The sequence below is a fragment of the Cryptomeria japonica genome, chromosome 3 (assembly GCF_030272615.1).
Source record: "Cryptomeria japonica chromosome 3, Sugi_1.0, whole genome shotgun sequence".
NCBI classification, from domain to species: Eukaryota; Viridiplantae; Streptophyta; class Pinopsida; order Cupressales; family Cupressaceae; genus Cryptomeria; species Cryptomeria japonica.
In genome coordinates, this window is record NC_081407.1 from 621,714,675 (window position 1) to 621,731,610 (window position 16,936).

The 16,936-nt window shown below is 36.2% G+C and overlaps 1 protein-coding gene across 2 annotated transcripts in view; it reads right to left on the bottom strand.

Moving 5' to 3' along the window:
- The window catches only part of LOC131060111 (endo-1,3;1,4-beta-D-glucanase), a 76,664-nt gene that overhangs the window by 26,680 nt on the left and 33,048 nt on the right, over positions 1-16,936 (bottom strand). Inside the window, exons 2-5 of one of the 2 annotated variants that reach the window (XM_057993215.2) lie at positions 11,798-11,937; positions 11,528-11,618; positions 11,211-11,300; positions 10,902-11,002 (exon numbers count right to left, since the gene is read on the bottom strand). In XM_057993215.2, coding sequence (XP_057849198.1) covers positions 10,902-11,002; positions 11,211-11,300; positions 11,528-11,618; positions 11,798-11,937 — 422 coding nt within the window. The remainder of the gene's footprint in view (positions 1-10,901; positions 11,003-11,210; positions 11,301-11,527; positions 11,619-11,797; positions 11,938-16,936) is intronic. The other variant, XM_057993214.2, reaches the window with a different exon arrangement.

The window sequence follows — 16,936 nt, forward strand, 5'->3', positions numbered from 1 at the left end:
ATTGTTGCAGCCAAAGGTTGGGAGCTGCATCAAATGGACGTTAAGACAGCCTTCCTTAATGGTGTCATTGAGGAGGAAGTCTATATTGAGCAACCAGAAGGTTATGTAATCCATAAAAGAGATTCTCATGTTTGCAGGTTGAAGAAAGCTTTATATGGGCTCAAACAGGCTCCTCGCGCTTGGTATGAAAGAATTGATAAGTACTTACTAAGTTTAGGGTTTTCCAAGAATGATGTTGATGTTAACATTTACTTGAAAATTTATAATGATGAGATGCTTATTTTAGTTTTGTATGTAGATGACTTATTTCTCACGGGTGAAAATAAATTAATCATAAGATATAAAAAGGAATTAGCCTCAGAATTTGAAATGAAGGATTTAGGTCTAATGCACTACTTCCTAGGGCTAGAAGTATGGCAAAGAGCTAATGAAATCTTTCGAAGTCAGGGAAAATACACTATTGACATTTTGAAAAGATTTAGAATGATAGATTGTAAACCTATGCATACTCCTATGGAATCTAACTTAAAGAAGTTAAGTGTTTCTGCAGCTAACTCGGATTTTGCACATCCTTCTGAGTACAGGCAGTTGATTGGCTCCCTGATGTACCTAGTCAATACTAGGCCAGATATATGTTATGTTGTGAATGCTCTCAGTCAGTTCATGAGCTCACCTAAGCATGTTCACCTGGTTGCTGCCAAGCACATTCTAAGATACCTACGTGGCACGATTGGTTATGGGCTGAAGTATTCACTTAATACCCCAATCCTCCTTAAAGGCTACTCAGATTCAGATTGGGCAGGAAGCGTCAAGGACAGGAAAAGCACTTCAGGCATCTGCTTCAACTTGGGCTACGCAGTGATCTCTTGGGCATGCAGAAAGCAATCTTCGGTAGCATTAAGCACTGCAGAAGCTGAGTACATTGCCGCATCTGTTGCATCCAGAGAAGCAGTGTGGCTTCGTAAGCTCCTTGTTGGATTATTTGGTCAAGTCAATGATCCTACCACCATTCATTGTGATAATCAAAGTTGTATAAAGATGTCAATAAATCATGTATTTCATGATCGGTCCAAACATGTGGAAACACACTATCATTACATTCGGGATATGGTGCAGAGAGGCGCCATTCATCTAAAGTACATTAGCACAGATGAACAGATTGCTGACATCCTCACCAAACCCTTATCCAGAGTGAAGTTCGAGTACTTCAGAGATAGACTTGGTGTCATGGAAAACGAAACCCTGATTGAGAGGGAGCTTCAATCTCAGTGACTATTGGTAGCACTTTGAATCATTCTTTGCTTGTGTGCAAGAATGAATTTCATCCAATCTATGCTTGTGTGCTAGATGGAGAATTGTAATAATGTAAAGACCCACTGATGTATTACACTTTCTATGCTTGTGTGCTAGAACCATCCTATGCTTGTGTGCTAGGTGGAAGATGTAATTCTATGCTTGTGTGCTAGATCCATTCTATGCTTGTGTGCTAGATGGAACTTAAAAGGTTCAGATTATGTATTCTCATCCTCCCTAGTTAAGAGGGAGTGTTGATTGTAACTAGGGGTATAGGGGTTCGGATTGCCTAAAGGCAACATCCGAACCCCCTTTTAGGACCGGGTCCTACCCTAAAATAACGTGACCCCATCCTTATTCTCCATGCCACGCTAAACACACTCCAAAATAACATTAGCGCCAAAAATAATAAGGAGGCCGACTTACAAGGAGGCCGACTTAAAATGAATAAAGATGCATATAAGTAAATGACAATTTGCAAGTCATTTCAATCAAGTTGAATGATATCAAAAGGCGATTTAGCTCTGCTGTGCGAACTTAAGGAAGAGTGCGAACTAATTTAGCTTGATGCGAAATTGTCCAAAGGGACATGGTAGATTTTGATGCAAGTCATTGAAGCATACAAGGACAGATCTGATATGTGAAGATCAGATTCGAGCTAAGTATTGTACTTATATTTTAGAGGAGAATATATAATCTGACCTGTGGGTCTTTCATGCTGGGTTTTTCCTCCTTGGAGGTTTTCCCAAGGTATGCTTGTTTGTCTTCTGTTCTATTTCTGATTTATGTTGGCTTACTAAATACTGCAAATCTGATTACAATCTAGGGCACAATTTAATCTATGTTGGTTTCCTAAAATACTGCAAATCTGATTACAATTTAGTCTATGTTGGTTTACTAAAATACTGCAAATCTGAATACAACCTAGGGCATAATCAATTAGATAAATCTGGTTAACATACCTAGGGTTTAAAATAATAGAATTGACATGAAGCCTGCTAAGAGGACCTGACAGAGAGCAAGACAAACTGTCTAGACATCATCAAAGTCCGCAGTGGACAGCAAGCACATGACAAAGCAACTTCCAAACATACATGCCATTAAGATATAAACGACATATGACTGTCCAAAATCCTTCCAAGTCTGATTCAAGACATAAGTTGGCAGGCCAAACACAAAGAATGCTCCAAACAAAGCTCAAGTTCGCCATATAAACAAGATCAAGGATAAAAGCAAGACAAATGGTCTGATCATATTTCCAAATCTGCCAAGGACAAGAAGGCTCATGACTGTCCAAACCTTTCTAATCCACTAATTTTGTCCAAAGAGATTGAAGCATGAAGATTCATCAAAGGATGATTGTCTAAGAACGTTCCAAGTCTAAAATCCAAAACCAATTGACATGAAGCATGCCAAGACATGAAGACTAAAGTAAATTCCAAGACACAAACCCTGACATATCCGGTCAAGATTTAAAATATTGACCAAACCCTTGTCCAAACAAGATTGATCAAACACTGACACGAATTGATTCATCTGGGCATAAATGGAATATGTGAAGATGCCTAGCCAGAGACCTAAAATATGAGAGCAACCAATTTGCCATGACATGAAGAAAATAAATTTTGAGTAAAATCCACATGAAATCAGACCAGCAAGTCGGAAAATAATTTTATCACATGAAATAAATTTTTAATTATTTTCCAAAATTAAGATTATTTTTAACACAAAAATATTTTCAAAAATTCAAGAAATTTTGAGAAAAAATAAAACTTTCCATTTTTGAAAGATTAAAACACAAAATAATAATAATAATAATAATTAAAAAAAAAAAATAATTAAAAAAAACAAAAAATAAAAACTTCTAAATTTAAGAACCCTAAACTCTATATATTTTCAACCAATTCATTTCACATTTCATTAATCAGGTTGAGAATTGGAGAGCATTGAGAGAAGTTTTCTCTCAAGTTTTGTGAATTTTGGATTTTTAAAGAAGAATTTTCCAAAAGTAGATTCTTCTAAGTGTTGGAGATCTAGAAATTACACTCTTTTCTGATTTTAAGACAGATTTTCAGAATCAGAAGTAAATTTTAGTCATAAAGAAAATTCAAAAACTCAATCTGACTGAATTTCTTGACCTTTCTGTCTTATTTTTCTCAATTTTTATCAATTTCTTGACCAAACCCTTCATCTTTAGTCTACTTTTTCGCAGAAACTTAACCTTTTAATAGGCTGAAAGTGAAATTTTCAGAAAGAAAATTAAAAAATCAGAATTAAATTCTGAAAATAACATTAAGTTTTCATGTGTTTTTGCAGGCAACAATGAAGTTCGCCAGCAAGGGAGTACAATTGAAGTCCAAGATCAAATCCGAATGGAAGAACATCACTGACAAAGACCTCGAGCATGTGGATATTGAGGAATTCAAGAAAAGGATGTATGGACATGATGGACACATTCATACACCTATTACTCGTAAGATGATGCAGAATGGAATTGTCCAAGCAGTTGGATTTCCACCAGCCAAGCAATGTGTTGAACTGATAGTTGAATGTGCTTTGCACTATAATGCACAATCCAGGGAGATAATTGCACCAGATGGAAGAGTCCTGGCTAATCTGTCAGAATTATCCATTCAGGAGACATTTGGTATACCAAACCATAGTAAGGCCTCATACAAAGCTAAGGAGCAAGTCGAGAGGATCTATGACAGTCAGTCTGAACTTTGTGTTGCGAATGTTAACAAGTCTTGGTTAGAGAAGAAAAGACCTCAACGGAAAGTGCCAAAGCATCCGTTGCGTCCTTACTTCAAGGAGGAGTATGGTGATATCATCCTACTACTGAACAGAATAATGGGTAGCCCTAATGGTGCACCATTTCAAACATGGAAGTATTATTTTAAACATGGATGCATCTGTTTTAAGAGATTCACAATAATAAAGGATCACCATTCACCAAAGCTGACTGAGACAAAACTGGCGTGGCGATAGGAAAGGCAACAAACTTAGTCAAACCTCTTTCATTTATTGTAATTCAAGTTTCAACTTGAAAGAAGATTGTACATGAATTGTAATATATTTATGTACAACAAATCTCATGTAAATCATCTTTGTAATAAAAGAGTCCAAATGTAAATGCTTTTCCAGTCAATCGAGAAGACAAGTTGTAATAGGACTCTACATCTTAGACATTGTTTTGTTGTCACTTAGAAGAATAAGTTTCTTCCTTGTTTAAAGGGATGATGGGACACATATTATATGGTTATTATAGTGTCAATTAGCTTATAAATTAGAACTTGTAATCAACCAAAAGGGTATTAAAGGGTAATTAGGATTAAAGAGTCATCATTCTATAGCAACAGATCAATAGCAGTAGGAATTTTAATAGAAGCGGCAGATTGTAATTTCTTAATGAGAAAGTCATTTGTGTATGAGTTTTGAGCACTTGATCAAGAGTGTAAGTTATCTAAGCAAGGGCCACTTAAGATATTTTGCACCTTTGACAGTTATAGTAGCGAAACCCACAGGTGTTATTACATAGTTTCCTACAACCACTGTTGTACAGGTAGATTTATTTTTAGTGCTATTATGTTTCCAACTTTGTTTATTGCTTTCAGTTAATTTCCTATACACATCGATATAATAGCTTAGAGAATCCCATAGTGCACATATACAGCTGACCCATTTCAAATTCAAGTACCTGGGTTGACAATTAAAAGTAGTTTCTAGTCCATGAAGGGTTGCTCAAATTGGATAACTATCCCTGAGTTAGGAATTAGACCAGCACCAAATCTTAATTGGAATTAGGAGCCTCAATAGTATGTTGGGTCATATAGAAAGCCTTGTGTCTTAAGCTCAAGAACTCATGGATTCTCTTGGGCAACCCTCTCCCCCAATTATATACGTTTCCTATGCTCAGGCATATCATGAAATCTATCATCCAAAATGCGACATCTAACACTCAGTTGGCTTCCGTCAGTCTGCACTTCAGCAGGTTAAGCACACATCTCCACTCGGCCATGGTGACAAGAAAGGCAGCAGACATAGTCAAACCTCTTTCATTTATTGTAATTCGAGTTTCAACTTGAAAGGAGGTTGTATATGAATTATAATCTATTTATGTACACCAACAAATCTCCAACAAACCATCTTTGTAATAAAAGATTCCAAATGTAAACTCTTTTCCAATCAGTCAATAAGACAAGTTGTAATAGAACTCTACTTCTTCGTCATTGTTTTGTTGTCACTTAGAAGAATAGGTCTCTTCCTTGTTTAAATAGATTGATGGGACACATTATATGGTTGTTAGAGAGTCAATTAACTTATATATTCGAATTTGTAATCAAACAAAAGGGTATTAGAGAGTAATTAGGATTAAAGAGTCGTCATCGTGTAGAAACGGATCTGTAGCAACAGTAATTTTAATAGAAGCAGCAGATTGTAATTTCTTAATGAGCGAGTCACTTGTGTATGAGTCTTGAACACTTGATCAAGAGTGTAAATTATCTAAGCAAGGGCCACTTAAGATATTTTGCACCTTTGATAGTTATAGTAGCAAAACCCACAACAAACTATTGTGTTATTACATAGTTTCTTTAAACCACTATTGTACAATTAGATTTATTTTCAGCACTGTTATGTTTCCAGTTTTCTATACACATCAATAGAATAGCTAAGAGAATCCCATAGTGCACATATAGTGCTGACCCATTTAAAGTTCATGTCCCTGGGTTGACAATTAAATGTAGCTTCTAGTCCATGAAAGGTTGCTCAAATTGGATAACTATCCCTGAGTTAGGAAAGCTATTGGACCAGCACCAAATCTTAATTGGAATTAGGAGCTTGAACAGTGTGTTGGGTCATATAGAAGGCCTTGTGCCTTAAGCTCAAGAACTTGTGCATTCTCTCAGACAACCCTGTCACCCAATTATACACCTTTCCTATGCTCAGTCCTATCATGACGTCTATCGTCCAAAATGCAACATCTAACACTCGGTTGGCTCCCATCAATCTGCACTTCAAAAGGTTAAGCACGCATCTGCACTCAGCCGTGGCGAGAAAATTCTTCTTAGGTCTTTTGTTCCTTGGACCCCAAATACTATCAATCTCCTCCTATGTCAAGTCCTATTTGCATACTCACTTGGTGAGCGCCTCCTTAAGTTGGTGGGTAAATTTTGTAGGTTTCCCCACTGAGCTCCCTATGGAGGGTATGCCAAATACTCTAGTGAAGTCTAAAGGTCTATAAGAGATAGTAACCTGGCATTCTCTATAATCAATGGAGTTTCAAGTCACCCTATTATATTGCACCACCATTGTGTGCAAGTATGGCTTGAAGTCCCTCGAATTAAAAAAAGGGAGTTGTGCAAAACAGCTTTGTCAATCTGAGCATGGCAGAGTGCAACCTTCAGCACGTGGCCATCATTTGCAGTCTACCACCATCTATGACACTCACTCCCGGTGGTTCTCACAAGCAATTGAATTCGTTGTAACAATATCATCACTGCCCTTGGCCTTCTTGTAATGTCCCTACTTTGAAATATAATTTAATTATAAATGATAAAAATAATAAAAATAAAATACAAAGGAATAAATATAAAAATTAAAATTAAAATATAAAAGAATATAATTAAAATTTGATTAAAGTTAATGAATGGTCAAAAGGCATTAAATGATAAGTTGTGGCTCCCTCAAAGGTGAGATATAAAAGGGAGAAGAGAACCTCATTTGAGGAGGGGGAGAATTTGGAATTGGAGAAGTGCAGATGTGATTGTGGAAGGTTGTGTCCCTTTCAAAGGGCAGAAAGAATGAAGAGTTGCACTCTTTCAAAGCATGCTAATGGTGAAAGGGTGTGTCTCTTGCCAAAGGACATACATGATGAAAAGGTGTGACCTCTCCCTCACATTGAGAGATATAAAGGGAAGGAATCAAAAGCATCTAGTGACATCACCATGCATTGGATCAGATCAGAACTGTTATTAAGTTACAGGCAGTAACATCCTTGTTCTTGGTGGTATGCATGGGGATGTGTCTAATAAGTATGCTTAATATATGAAGCCCGATAAAGTTCTTATGCAGAATTAATAGTAATATTAATATGGACTGCAATATGTATTGCAGTCATGCTTAATTTCATATATATTCAAAAATACATAAGAAATTAGTATACTTATCGTCTAAATCATGTTATTGCTGTTAGTATTTAAGAAGATGGGAATGAGATGTTCCAAAGAGGGGCAGTCTAAATCCAAGCAATAGGTTAAGTCCCAAGATAGGGTGGGGATCAGCAACCCATAAGCCTTGAGGGTATAGACCCAAGATAGGTAAGGGCTTGGATCTCTAGACTTTGAGGGAACCTATTGTATTCAGTCTCTAAGCGCTTTGGTAACATACATAGACCCTTCTCCCTTAAACTGAAGTAGTAGCAGGGTCTGATATTTATATTAAGAACTATCAATAATGAAAGCAATCATCTAATGAGGAAAATAAATAAGCACTTGTTAATAACTAATAAGTTGAAGAATATCAATGATTGGCTTCATGATTAGTTTCTCAATCAATTTTAGTATATTGAAATAGATTAATTGTGTTAATCTACTTGCATCCATACTCCCCCAATTGAAATTAGTGACTTTGCTCACCTAGTTTTGAGTTTATAATACTTCCTTTGAAAACAGTTAAGATAATTGTTTGGCTGACTGGAAAAATGATGTCGTACTCTATGAAATCCACCAAGAATGTGCCACAAGTACAAATGTCGTACGTAGTCAAACTATACGATACAGTGGTATTGTCGAATGATGTCACAATGAAATTGTCGTAATATGTCATAATGAAAATGTCGTACACTATCAATGCTTGCAGGCCCTACGAGTTGAATGCTTGGGGGTCGTACAAGTTGAATGCTTGGATGTCGTACTATGAAAATGCCTACGCATCATACAACATAACTTTTGGCGGCCATATGCCGAGTATGGAGTGTCATACGCTATGAATTATTGTGCTCAACCACCGTACAATGAGAAGTACTTGAGGATGTCGTATGATTGGTTTCTATTAAGGTTTATGATGAATCTATGAAAGGGCCATATGATGAGTTCCCGAACTGGTCGTACAGTGTGAATATGTGAATGTCGTATGCTGTGGTATGGCTGAAGCCATACGAGGAGCTTTAGAAGACATTGTATGCTGGTTGTACAATGAAAGTCATGCTTGACAATCGGTTGCCACTGAGAATGAGAAAGATGATATTGCCGAGAATAAGAAACATAATATAGCCGAGAATGAAAAAAATAATGTGGCTAAGAATGTAAAATAGAATGTAAAATAGAATGTCGCCGAGAAGTTTTATGCTACTAACAATAAGAAGTACAATGCCACCGAGTATAAAAAGTACAATGCCGCCGAGAATATGTCCCCACCTTTAATAATTTTTTAATTCTCACCTTAATATTTTCAACCTTTAATTGTCTCTTTATTTTTTCTCCATACTGTATAATATTTTTTAATTCTGCCCCCTTATTAATTTTTATCCTCGGCACTTTAATAAATTCGCCTTTGCACTTTGTAATATTCTCCAACTCTAATATTTTAATGAAAATTTTCTTTTTTCTCTACTTGCTGTCATTTTTCCTTTTAAATTTATTTTTTATCAGCTCCATTTTTTATTTTTACCACCATCCTCATTTTTTCCTTTTTGTTTTCATTCTCCAACCGTTTTGGAAATTTTCGGTTTCCCTTTGGCCCCAATTCTCTATAATTTTTGTATCGTGCCTCCATTTACATGTCTTCCATGGCCATATAAAAAATTCTTCTTGTCATGTCCCCATCTATGACCTAATAATAATTAGCAATTATCTGATCAAGGGTGGCAGCCTTGATAGCATCCTCAATAAGCTAGAAGTTAGAAGATAACAATTTGTACATAGTACTAACAGTTAGTTGTGGAAAATTGTCTTATTCCATAAGACTTCATAATTTTCCTATCAAGCCTCTAAGTGAAACATAGAGAATAAGAAAAAACAAACTACTTTTTAAGACGAAGGTCCCCAATTATATTTGCTATGCAATGGAGCAAACACATAGTGGCAGACCAGATTTGTCTACCTTTGCAACAAATATTTATTAAAACTCTAATTAATATGAATCATTGTTAACTATTAAATTAGTGGCAAATACTAATAAATAACTATTAATATTAATGGTGCTTAATTCTTAAGAAGATCGCACTGGGTATTACCATATTCCCAAAGGTCGTAACCCCAGGCAATGGACAGTATAATGTGTGGACGTGACTTAAAGCAAGTCACGTCTCTTCTAAAGGGGCGTGACTTTGTGTCTTCGATTCCCATGGGATATTTATGTGCGTGTTGGCATCCCATCAAGGGGAAGGTCGGAGGTTAGAGAGGAGAAAGAAATCGTCAACAAGTGGCAGTGGAAATATATTCTGAGTAGAATCATTCCGGATTTCATACAACTGGTAATTAGTAATAATCTGATAATACATCTGCAGAATTTCATAGCATTTCTAAAGCTGATGATACATGCATATTAATACATAATGAACCACAGTATAAAAACAGTATTAATCTCTAAACGGTTTCACATTTTAATATGGTAATCACAAAATCACACATATAAGGATAATGCAAATTGCGATCTGGCTAATAATACACTAAGATAACAATACTTTGGAATATCTTAAAACAAACTGTAAAATAAGCAAATGGTATCAAATAATATAATAATCAGTGGATGGCAATACAATCACTGGTGTCATTATTGTTTAATTAAAAATCTAACTGAATATAATAAACTGATAAGGATACAGAGTATGACCCGAGGGATAAGACCCACACCATGTTAGTAAGACCCGGTGGGCTTAGCATGGGTTGGCTGGGCAACCCGATCGTGACTCCATTCCCAAACAAAGTCTGATTAGGGAATAAGACCCACACAATGTTAGTAAGACATGGTGGGCTTAGCATGGGTTGGCTGGGCAACCCAGTCATGACTACATTTTCTATAACATTAAACTGCAACAGAACCATTCATAATAAAAAAACGAGTATTTATTATGCTAAATATCATAATAATCTTAATGATTTCTGCAGGATATTTTATATATTTTTAGAGGTATTAAATAAAAAGGTAATTTGTCTTGTCTTAGTTCACTAACCATGTGTATTCTTACCAGGGTATTAAGTAGGGAACATCACACTTCTTCACAATAAGTACCAATGTATTCAAGATCAAAAAAATTATCTAGCACTGTACCTTTTTCCATGTTGCAACTGTCCAATAATTTTCCACCTTGTTATTCACTAGTTATCTATAATTTAGACCTATGGACCAATGGAATAATGGACAAGTAATCATTTTGCATAATTGCTTGAGTGATTTTACAAATTATCATAGAATAATATTTCACGACCTTTCTATTAATAAGATTGAAACATCAACATTTTAAGTAACGTATGCAGTGCTAGAAATTTTTATTTTACATAATCAGCATCATTAGAAAGAGAAAAGGCCACAAATAGTTTTGACTGGCTCACTATGTAATTTACAAAAAGAAATGGCAAGAGTGGGGGAAACCAAAATGCAAATTGTACCTCTGATTTTTCAGACAAAATAACTTCAAATTGCTTTACAAGTTCAGGTGGTGTAGACCTGTCAATTTCAGCTCCCAATATTGCCATTGGCACTTTAACCGCTGGTGCAAACAAGAAAACACTTATTTGCATATCCATCATCTGAAGTTAAAAATAGAAAGTAATTGCAATTGAAAATAAAATGCTAAATTTGAAAGTTAAAAAAAACACTCAAAACAGCCACCAAATAAACTACTATATAGCAGAACCCAAAAAACTTAGGTTACTGCTAACATACAAGAAACTTACAAACAATCTTTATATTCTCACCCTTAATATCATCAACAGTAACACGTGATGGATGCAATAACACTCCTGCTTTTAAATCCTCCCCTTTTGCAAGCTCCACTACCACCTTGGCTGTAACAACCAATGCAGTAAACAATTAAACTTTTCAGTGATAACTATGCTCAAGCCAAGATCTGCAACTTTTTGAAGGCAGTATATTGCTTGATTGCATTTATAATTCTACTTCAAATTTCAATGAAAATATAGTGCACCCTAAAAATGGTGTGGTCAGAGTTTGAAAATTAGTCTAGCTTTCCAGCGTATCATCAAAAAGGTAGAAAAAATAAAATCTTTCTCACCTCCCCAGCAAAAGCCACCTGCTCCGATACTACTTATGCCCCTGCTTTTCAAAACCTCGATAATTTTTATGGAGTCCTCAAATCCTTTTTCCTAAAGCAGTGTATACAATGCTAATCAACATAAGGCAGTGATAATATTACATAATTCAAGGACACAATGCAGAAATCAGATTTCCGACTAATCCACTTGATAGTTCAAACGATGCTAACATGTTTCAAATGCTAAAATCTAACAATTCATATAAAATAATGTCCTTTAAGAAGCATTACTGGTGAATGATTCTTGAGCCAATCTTGAATGTTACTCTGGTCTGGGACATATGGGTCCCCGTTGAAGTAGTCAGGAACAACCACATAGTATCCAGCTTCTGCCACTTTATCAGCAAGCTTCCTATAGCCATATTCAAATACTGTTTAGAAATTAGAATGTTTAAAGCAGTCAAATGTCTTAATCTTATTCCAATTGACTCATTATAAAACTTCACAAATCTGTGTTGCTTATCAAATAATACACTACAATATTCACTGTTTTCTAGAGAGATATGTTAGGTGTAACTTTATCAGAAATAAACAGACCACCAAGAACTATATGGCAATATAGCGATTTATTGTACTAAGGTTCCAAATAGAGATTACCTATGCTCCCCAAGGACGCGTCCCCTATGATTTTTGCTTCATCTCCTATAGGGGACATTCCGGGGACTCCAAGACGCCTCAGAAATGTCCTCCCCCTTTCCCTATCAGGCCCCAAAATCGAGGACGTACCGGAAACACGACATGAAAGACAGGGGACACCAAGGGACAACTAGCCATCCCCTATGAGCCAGTACTTTTTATACATGGTTTTTTAATTAAAAAAAAGGGATAGGTGGGCCCACAAGGATCCCCCACCCTTTCAAAGAAAACCAAAACCTATCTTACTTATCTAAACAGGCATAAAGAAAAAAACATACTCATTTTGGCATATGCAAATTTTTGTGAAGAGCAGCAAGAGAAGAGCAGCAGGCTAAACATGAGTGAACAGCAATTGAATGAGGAGATTAGGACATCAAATCCACTTCATTAGAGGTAAGTTCTTCATCTTACTTTTCTTTTTTCAGTTTTTTTGCATTTTTCAAGTTTTTTTTCAAAATTTATAACACAGGCATTGTAATTTTATTTTTCCTTTTATTTGAACTTGCAGCTTTGTTTGAAATTCTTAACCAACAAAAATCATGAGCAGTAATCAGAGTACTAGTAGTAATAGTGAGGATGTTGAAATTCAAATGAAAGAAAGAAGTAGACCTAGAAATAGAACTCATAGAATTATAGCAGCCACTAGGGGTTCTTCAAGGAATGGGAGTGTACCAGGGCCAGCAAGTTCAAACCCTTCTGAATGTCCTTCTGAACTCCTTTAAAACTTTGCAAAAGGGCTTTTTAACCCCAAGAAACCTCTATTGCAATTTGCAACACAAGCTGATAAGGATAAGAAAAAACACACAAGGGTGAGTGGAATGGCTTTGCCATTTGTGCGGGCAGTTATATGACAGTTTATTGTCATCTTTGTGGATAGGTGGTAAAGGGTTGAAAGATTATGAAACTATAACTCCATCTCAAAAGATTGAGGCAACTAGATTGCATATGGAAGGGGAGACAAAAAAGCAAGGAACTTCATTGGAGAGTTTGCAGCCTACTATATTATTGCCTATAGGATCCATAGACGTTGGATTTTATGGGGCTGAAGGTTCTACTTCTACTTCTACTAGAAGAAAGAAAAAACTGCAAATGTTGCAACTATGTTTAACACACAATTATGAAATGTGACTGAGTCCTCTATTGCCAATTTTTTTTTCACTCATGCCATAGCATTTCATGTGGCACATTCACCATATTTCAACAAATGTTCAAAGATGTGATAGTTGTTGCTCCTTTATTTGTTCCACCTGGAGAACACAAGCCACACATTACACTCCTTGATAGAGAGTATTAACGTGAGTGTGTTAATACTCTCTATCAAGTAAGCAATTCATAGTAGGGACCCTACTTTGGGATTTTATGAGGAGCATCGTAGGCGTGGAACATTATGAACACCCTGGTTCATATGGCAGCATATGCTCTCAATCCCAAATGGTATGACATAGGAGAGTGCCTCCATCTCATGATGAAGACATGAAAGAAGGCTTCAAGAAGGCCCTTGGGAAAATGTATACTAAAGAGGAATCTACATTACTTCACACACAGTGGCTTGCATTGGTCAATCTTTGTGGTCCAACCTTCCACACATTGGAGGCAAGGTTGGATAGGGCTACATTAGCTCAAACCAACCCTATTGGATGGTTGACGTGGCATGGCAAGGATGCACCAAAGTTGATGTTACTTGTCATTCGTCTTGATTCACATGTTGCTAGTTCCTCTACTACAGAGAGGAATTGGTCCACATATAGCTTCATCAAATCAGACAAGAGGAACAACCTTACCTCTAGATGATCAAAGAAATTGGCGGCTATACACAGTGCTTTGCACCTATAGGGTTGCCAGACTCCAAGTATCGCTAGACTCTAGCCTTAAGTTGGGATGTTGATCTTGAAGATGCTACACAAATTGATGAGGAGACATAGGAGGGATTGGTTGGGGTTCCATTGCCTGAGGCAACCCCTCATAATGGTAATGATTCAGACTTGAGCTCCGATTTTGATTTAGATCTACCATTTGCATCTGCTAGTTAGCGACAACCATATATTTTCTTAGTTCTATGTTTATGTCATTTCATAGTTGAAACTTGGAGCCTTGAGGCATTTTTGTTATAATTCTTATATAATATGTACGCACATTAACAATTAAAGCATTTGAATTTTGTTAATTTGTTTGTTGATTCTCATGTGAAATCTCAATTCAAGTCTAATGCTATGTATTACGCTTCTATAATGTTTATGATGAATGCTTTATCAATGTTATGATACGAAAATTTGAAATTTCTCTATATTTTAAAAAATTTCCCTATTTTTAGCAATCTTCCCCTAGATGCCCTAAAAAAAGGCCCAAAAGTACCCTTGCACCGGAAACACATGCTGTCGTCCCCTATTGTCCCCATCCCCAAAACTTGGGGGAGCATAGGAGATTAAAAGTTCTACATGAACCTTGGAAAGTTCTATAGACACACTAGCATATTTTATAATTTGATGTGTGATAAAGTCCCACAACATAAGATTGTAGTTACATGTCAGAATAGATGCTTCGTATCACAGAAATTAACAATTATTTACAAGAACAAGAAGTGTTAAAATTGTAACATAAACTATCTTCAAACCTATAGCATGAGGCAAAATAAGAAAACCATATTCCCAAGAAAACCTCCACTCTAAATATTTTTTGGCTTAAATGTCATACTTCTTGAAAATCTTAAAGCTCAATTTATTTATTTTCTACGTTACCCCGAGTTTCTAGGACAGGGATGGCAGAGGACATGGGGAATGCGTTTCTGTGATGCCAATTCTTTTTGCCAGTTTTTGGGGGCAGCTAGGGGACGGCTATATAAAGATAGGTAAAATTTAAATATACAAGGAAATTTGAAATATTCATATGAAAGCATGGATAAAGCATGCACATATACATTATAGAACATTAACATATAAGAACTAGAAGAATTCTTATGCCAAATTTATGTTAAATTGAGAGTCAAAGTCAAATTGCTTATAGAATTCATTGTCAAAATTCACTATTAGTATGAAAAGTTTATAAGGAAGTCCCCTAGGCGTCCTGTTGATGGGTGTTTTATGACCACACCAATGCAGAATAAAAATGCCAAAGACACTTTATCCTCTCTTGAACAAAGACTCCTCGCGTGCTAAGATTGCAAAAACAGTTCACTAAGGCGACTCCAAGGTTTCTACTGTGTACATGCAACTTAATGTTGGGCATGAGCTCTTTTGGCTAATGTATGTTGGTAATCCAAGGGGGGCTTACGCTTTTGTTGTTCTTCACTTCTCTTGATGCTATGGTTAGAACTTCGTCATCAAATATTACAAGATTGTGATGCTTCTTCCTTGAACGGACTTAACTAGAACTAAAAAGAAAAAAGACAAAAGGGAAAAGGTTAAGAAGTTCTAATCTACTCCTAGGGACAATGAGGGTAATGGATCATGCTCCAATGGACGAATTCCCAGTCGCCAAGTCTTGCTTTGCCATGCTCAACAACAACTCCATGAGAACTAGTGCAATCTTCCAAGGACTATGCAAAGACTTTTCATATCACAATGAACACCATCATAATGAACAATCTACATCCCATGATAGAAGTTAAGCATCCATATAAAAAAGGCTTAGGCTAACTTTACATTGCAAATAGAAATCATCTAAGTGCAAAAAGTATGACCCATTGAAATTCATCAAACATTGTCACATTCTCCATTAACATCAATGCACTTCTAACAACCCGAGAAATCGAAGGAACATCGTGCAACAAGTTGAAATAAACATGAAACCACCATATCTTCAATGAAATCAAATTTTATTTCTCCAAGTCTTACAACAATGTCTTCTCCTTCTCCTACTCTACTTCTACTCTAAAGAGCAAGAGATCTCTATTTCTAATGAGCTATCTAATGATTTACAAATGAGAAGGCATGGGTCTTTTATAAAGATCCTTCCACAAATGAACAGCCAAGATTGATTTGCAATCAAGGGCCGAGATTACAAGATGGAACCCTAATTAGGGTTTCAAAGGAAATGACCACCTTTTATGCAAAAAGAACTAGAGTAAAGAACCAATAACTAGATGTCAACTAAGCATCAAACAACTCATCATCTAGAAGTAAGCGTCCCTTATCTCTTTCTTTGTTGGCAAATTCAATGAACCTAGATATCACTATCTCGAGTTCATCTTCAGAGGCACTTGGAGTAGTCTCATGCTTGTATTCCATGACTATGGTATCCTTTTCACACTAACTGAGAGTCTTCTCCCATGCTGGCTTGAGTTCCTGAATCTTGTTCATGAAATTGATGAATATGGAAATGTCATCTAGGGGACTTCCCGAGAAAGAACTCGTGTCATTGAAAACATATTCTTTGACCTTTCTCTTAAAATTATGTGGTCACTTCTTTTTATCTCCCATTTCTTGTGCAAAAAATTCCTCCATTGAGAGGATTTCCATCTGAATTTCTTTGAGTATCCTCCTTAGCCGGGTTGATTCTTCATTTGATTTCCCAAATGCTTCCTTTCCTAATATCACTGTGCGGTACAATCAGGAGAAGTCATATGCTTCCTTTTCCTTGATCACCCCTCCTTTCCACGTACTTGGATTTAGGAATTCAACTTCTTGGAATGGATTGGACTCTCTTGTCGAAGATTCTATCATTCTTGAAATCTTTCACACTTGAACTTTCTGACCTTTGATTTTGGATTTCCGAAGGAAATTCTTCCTTCTACATTTG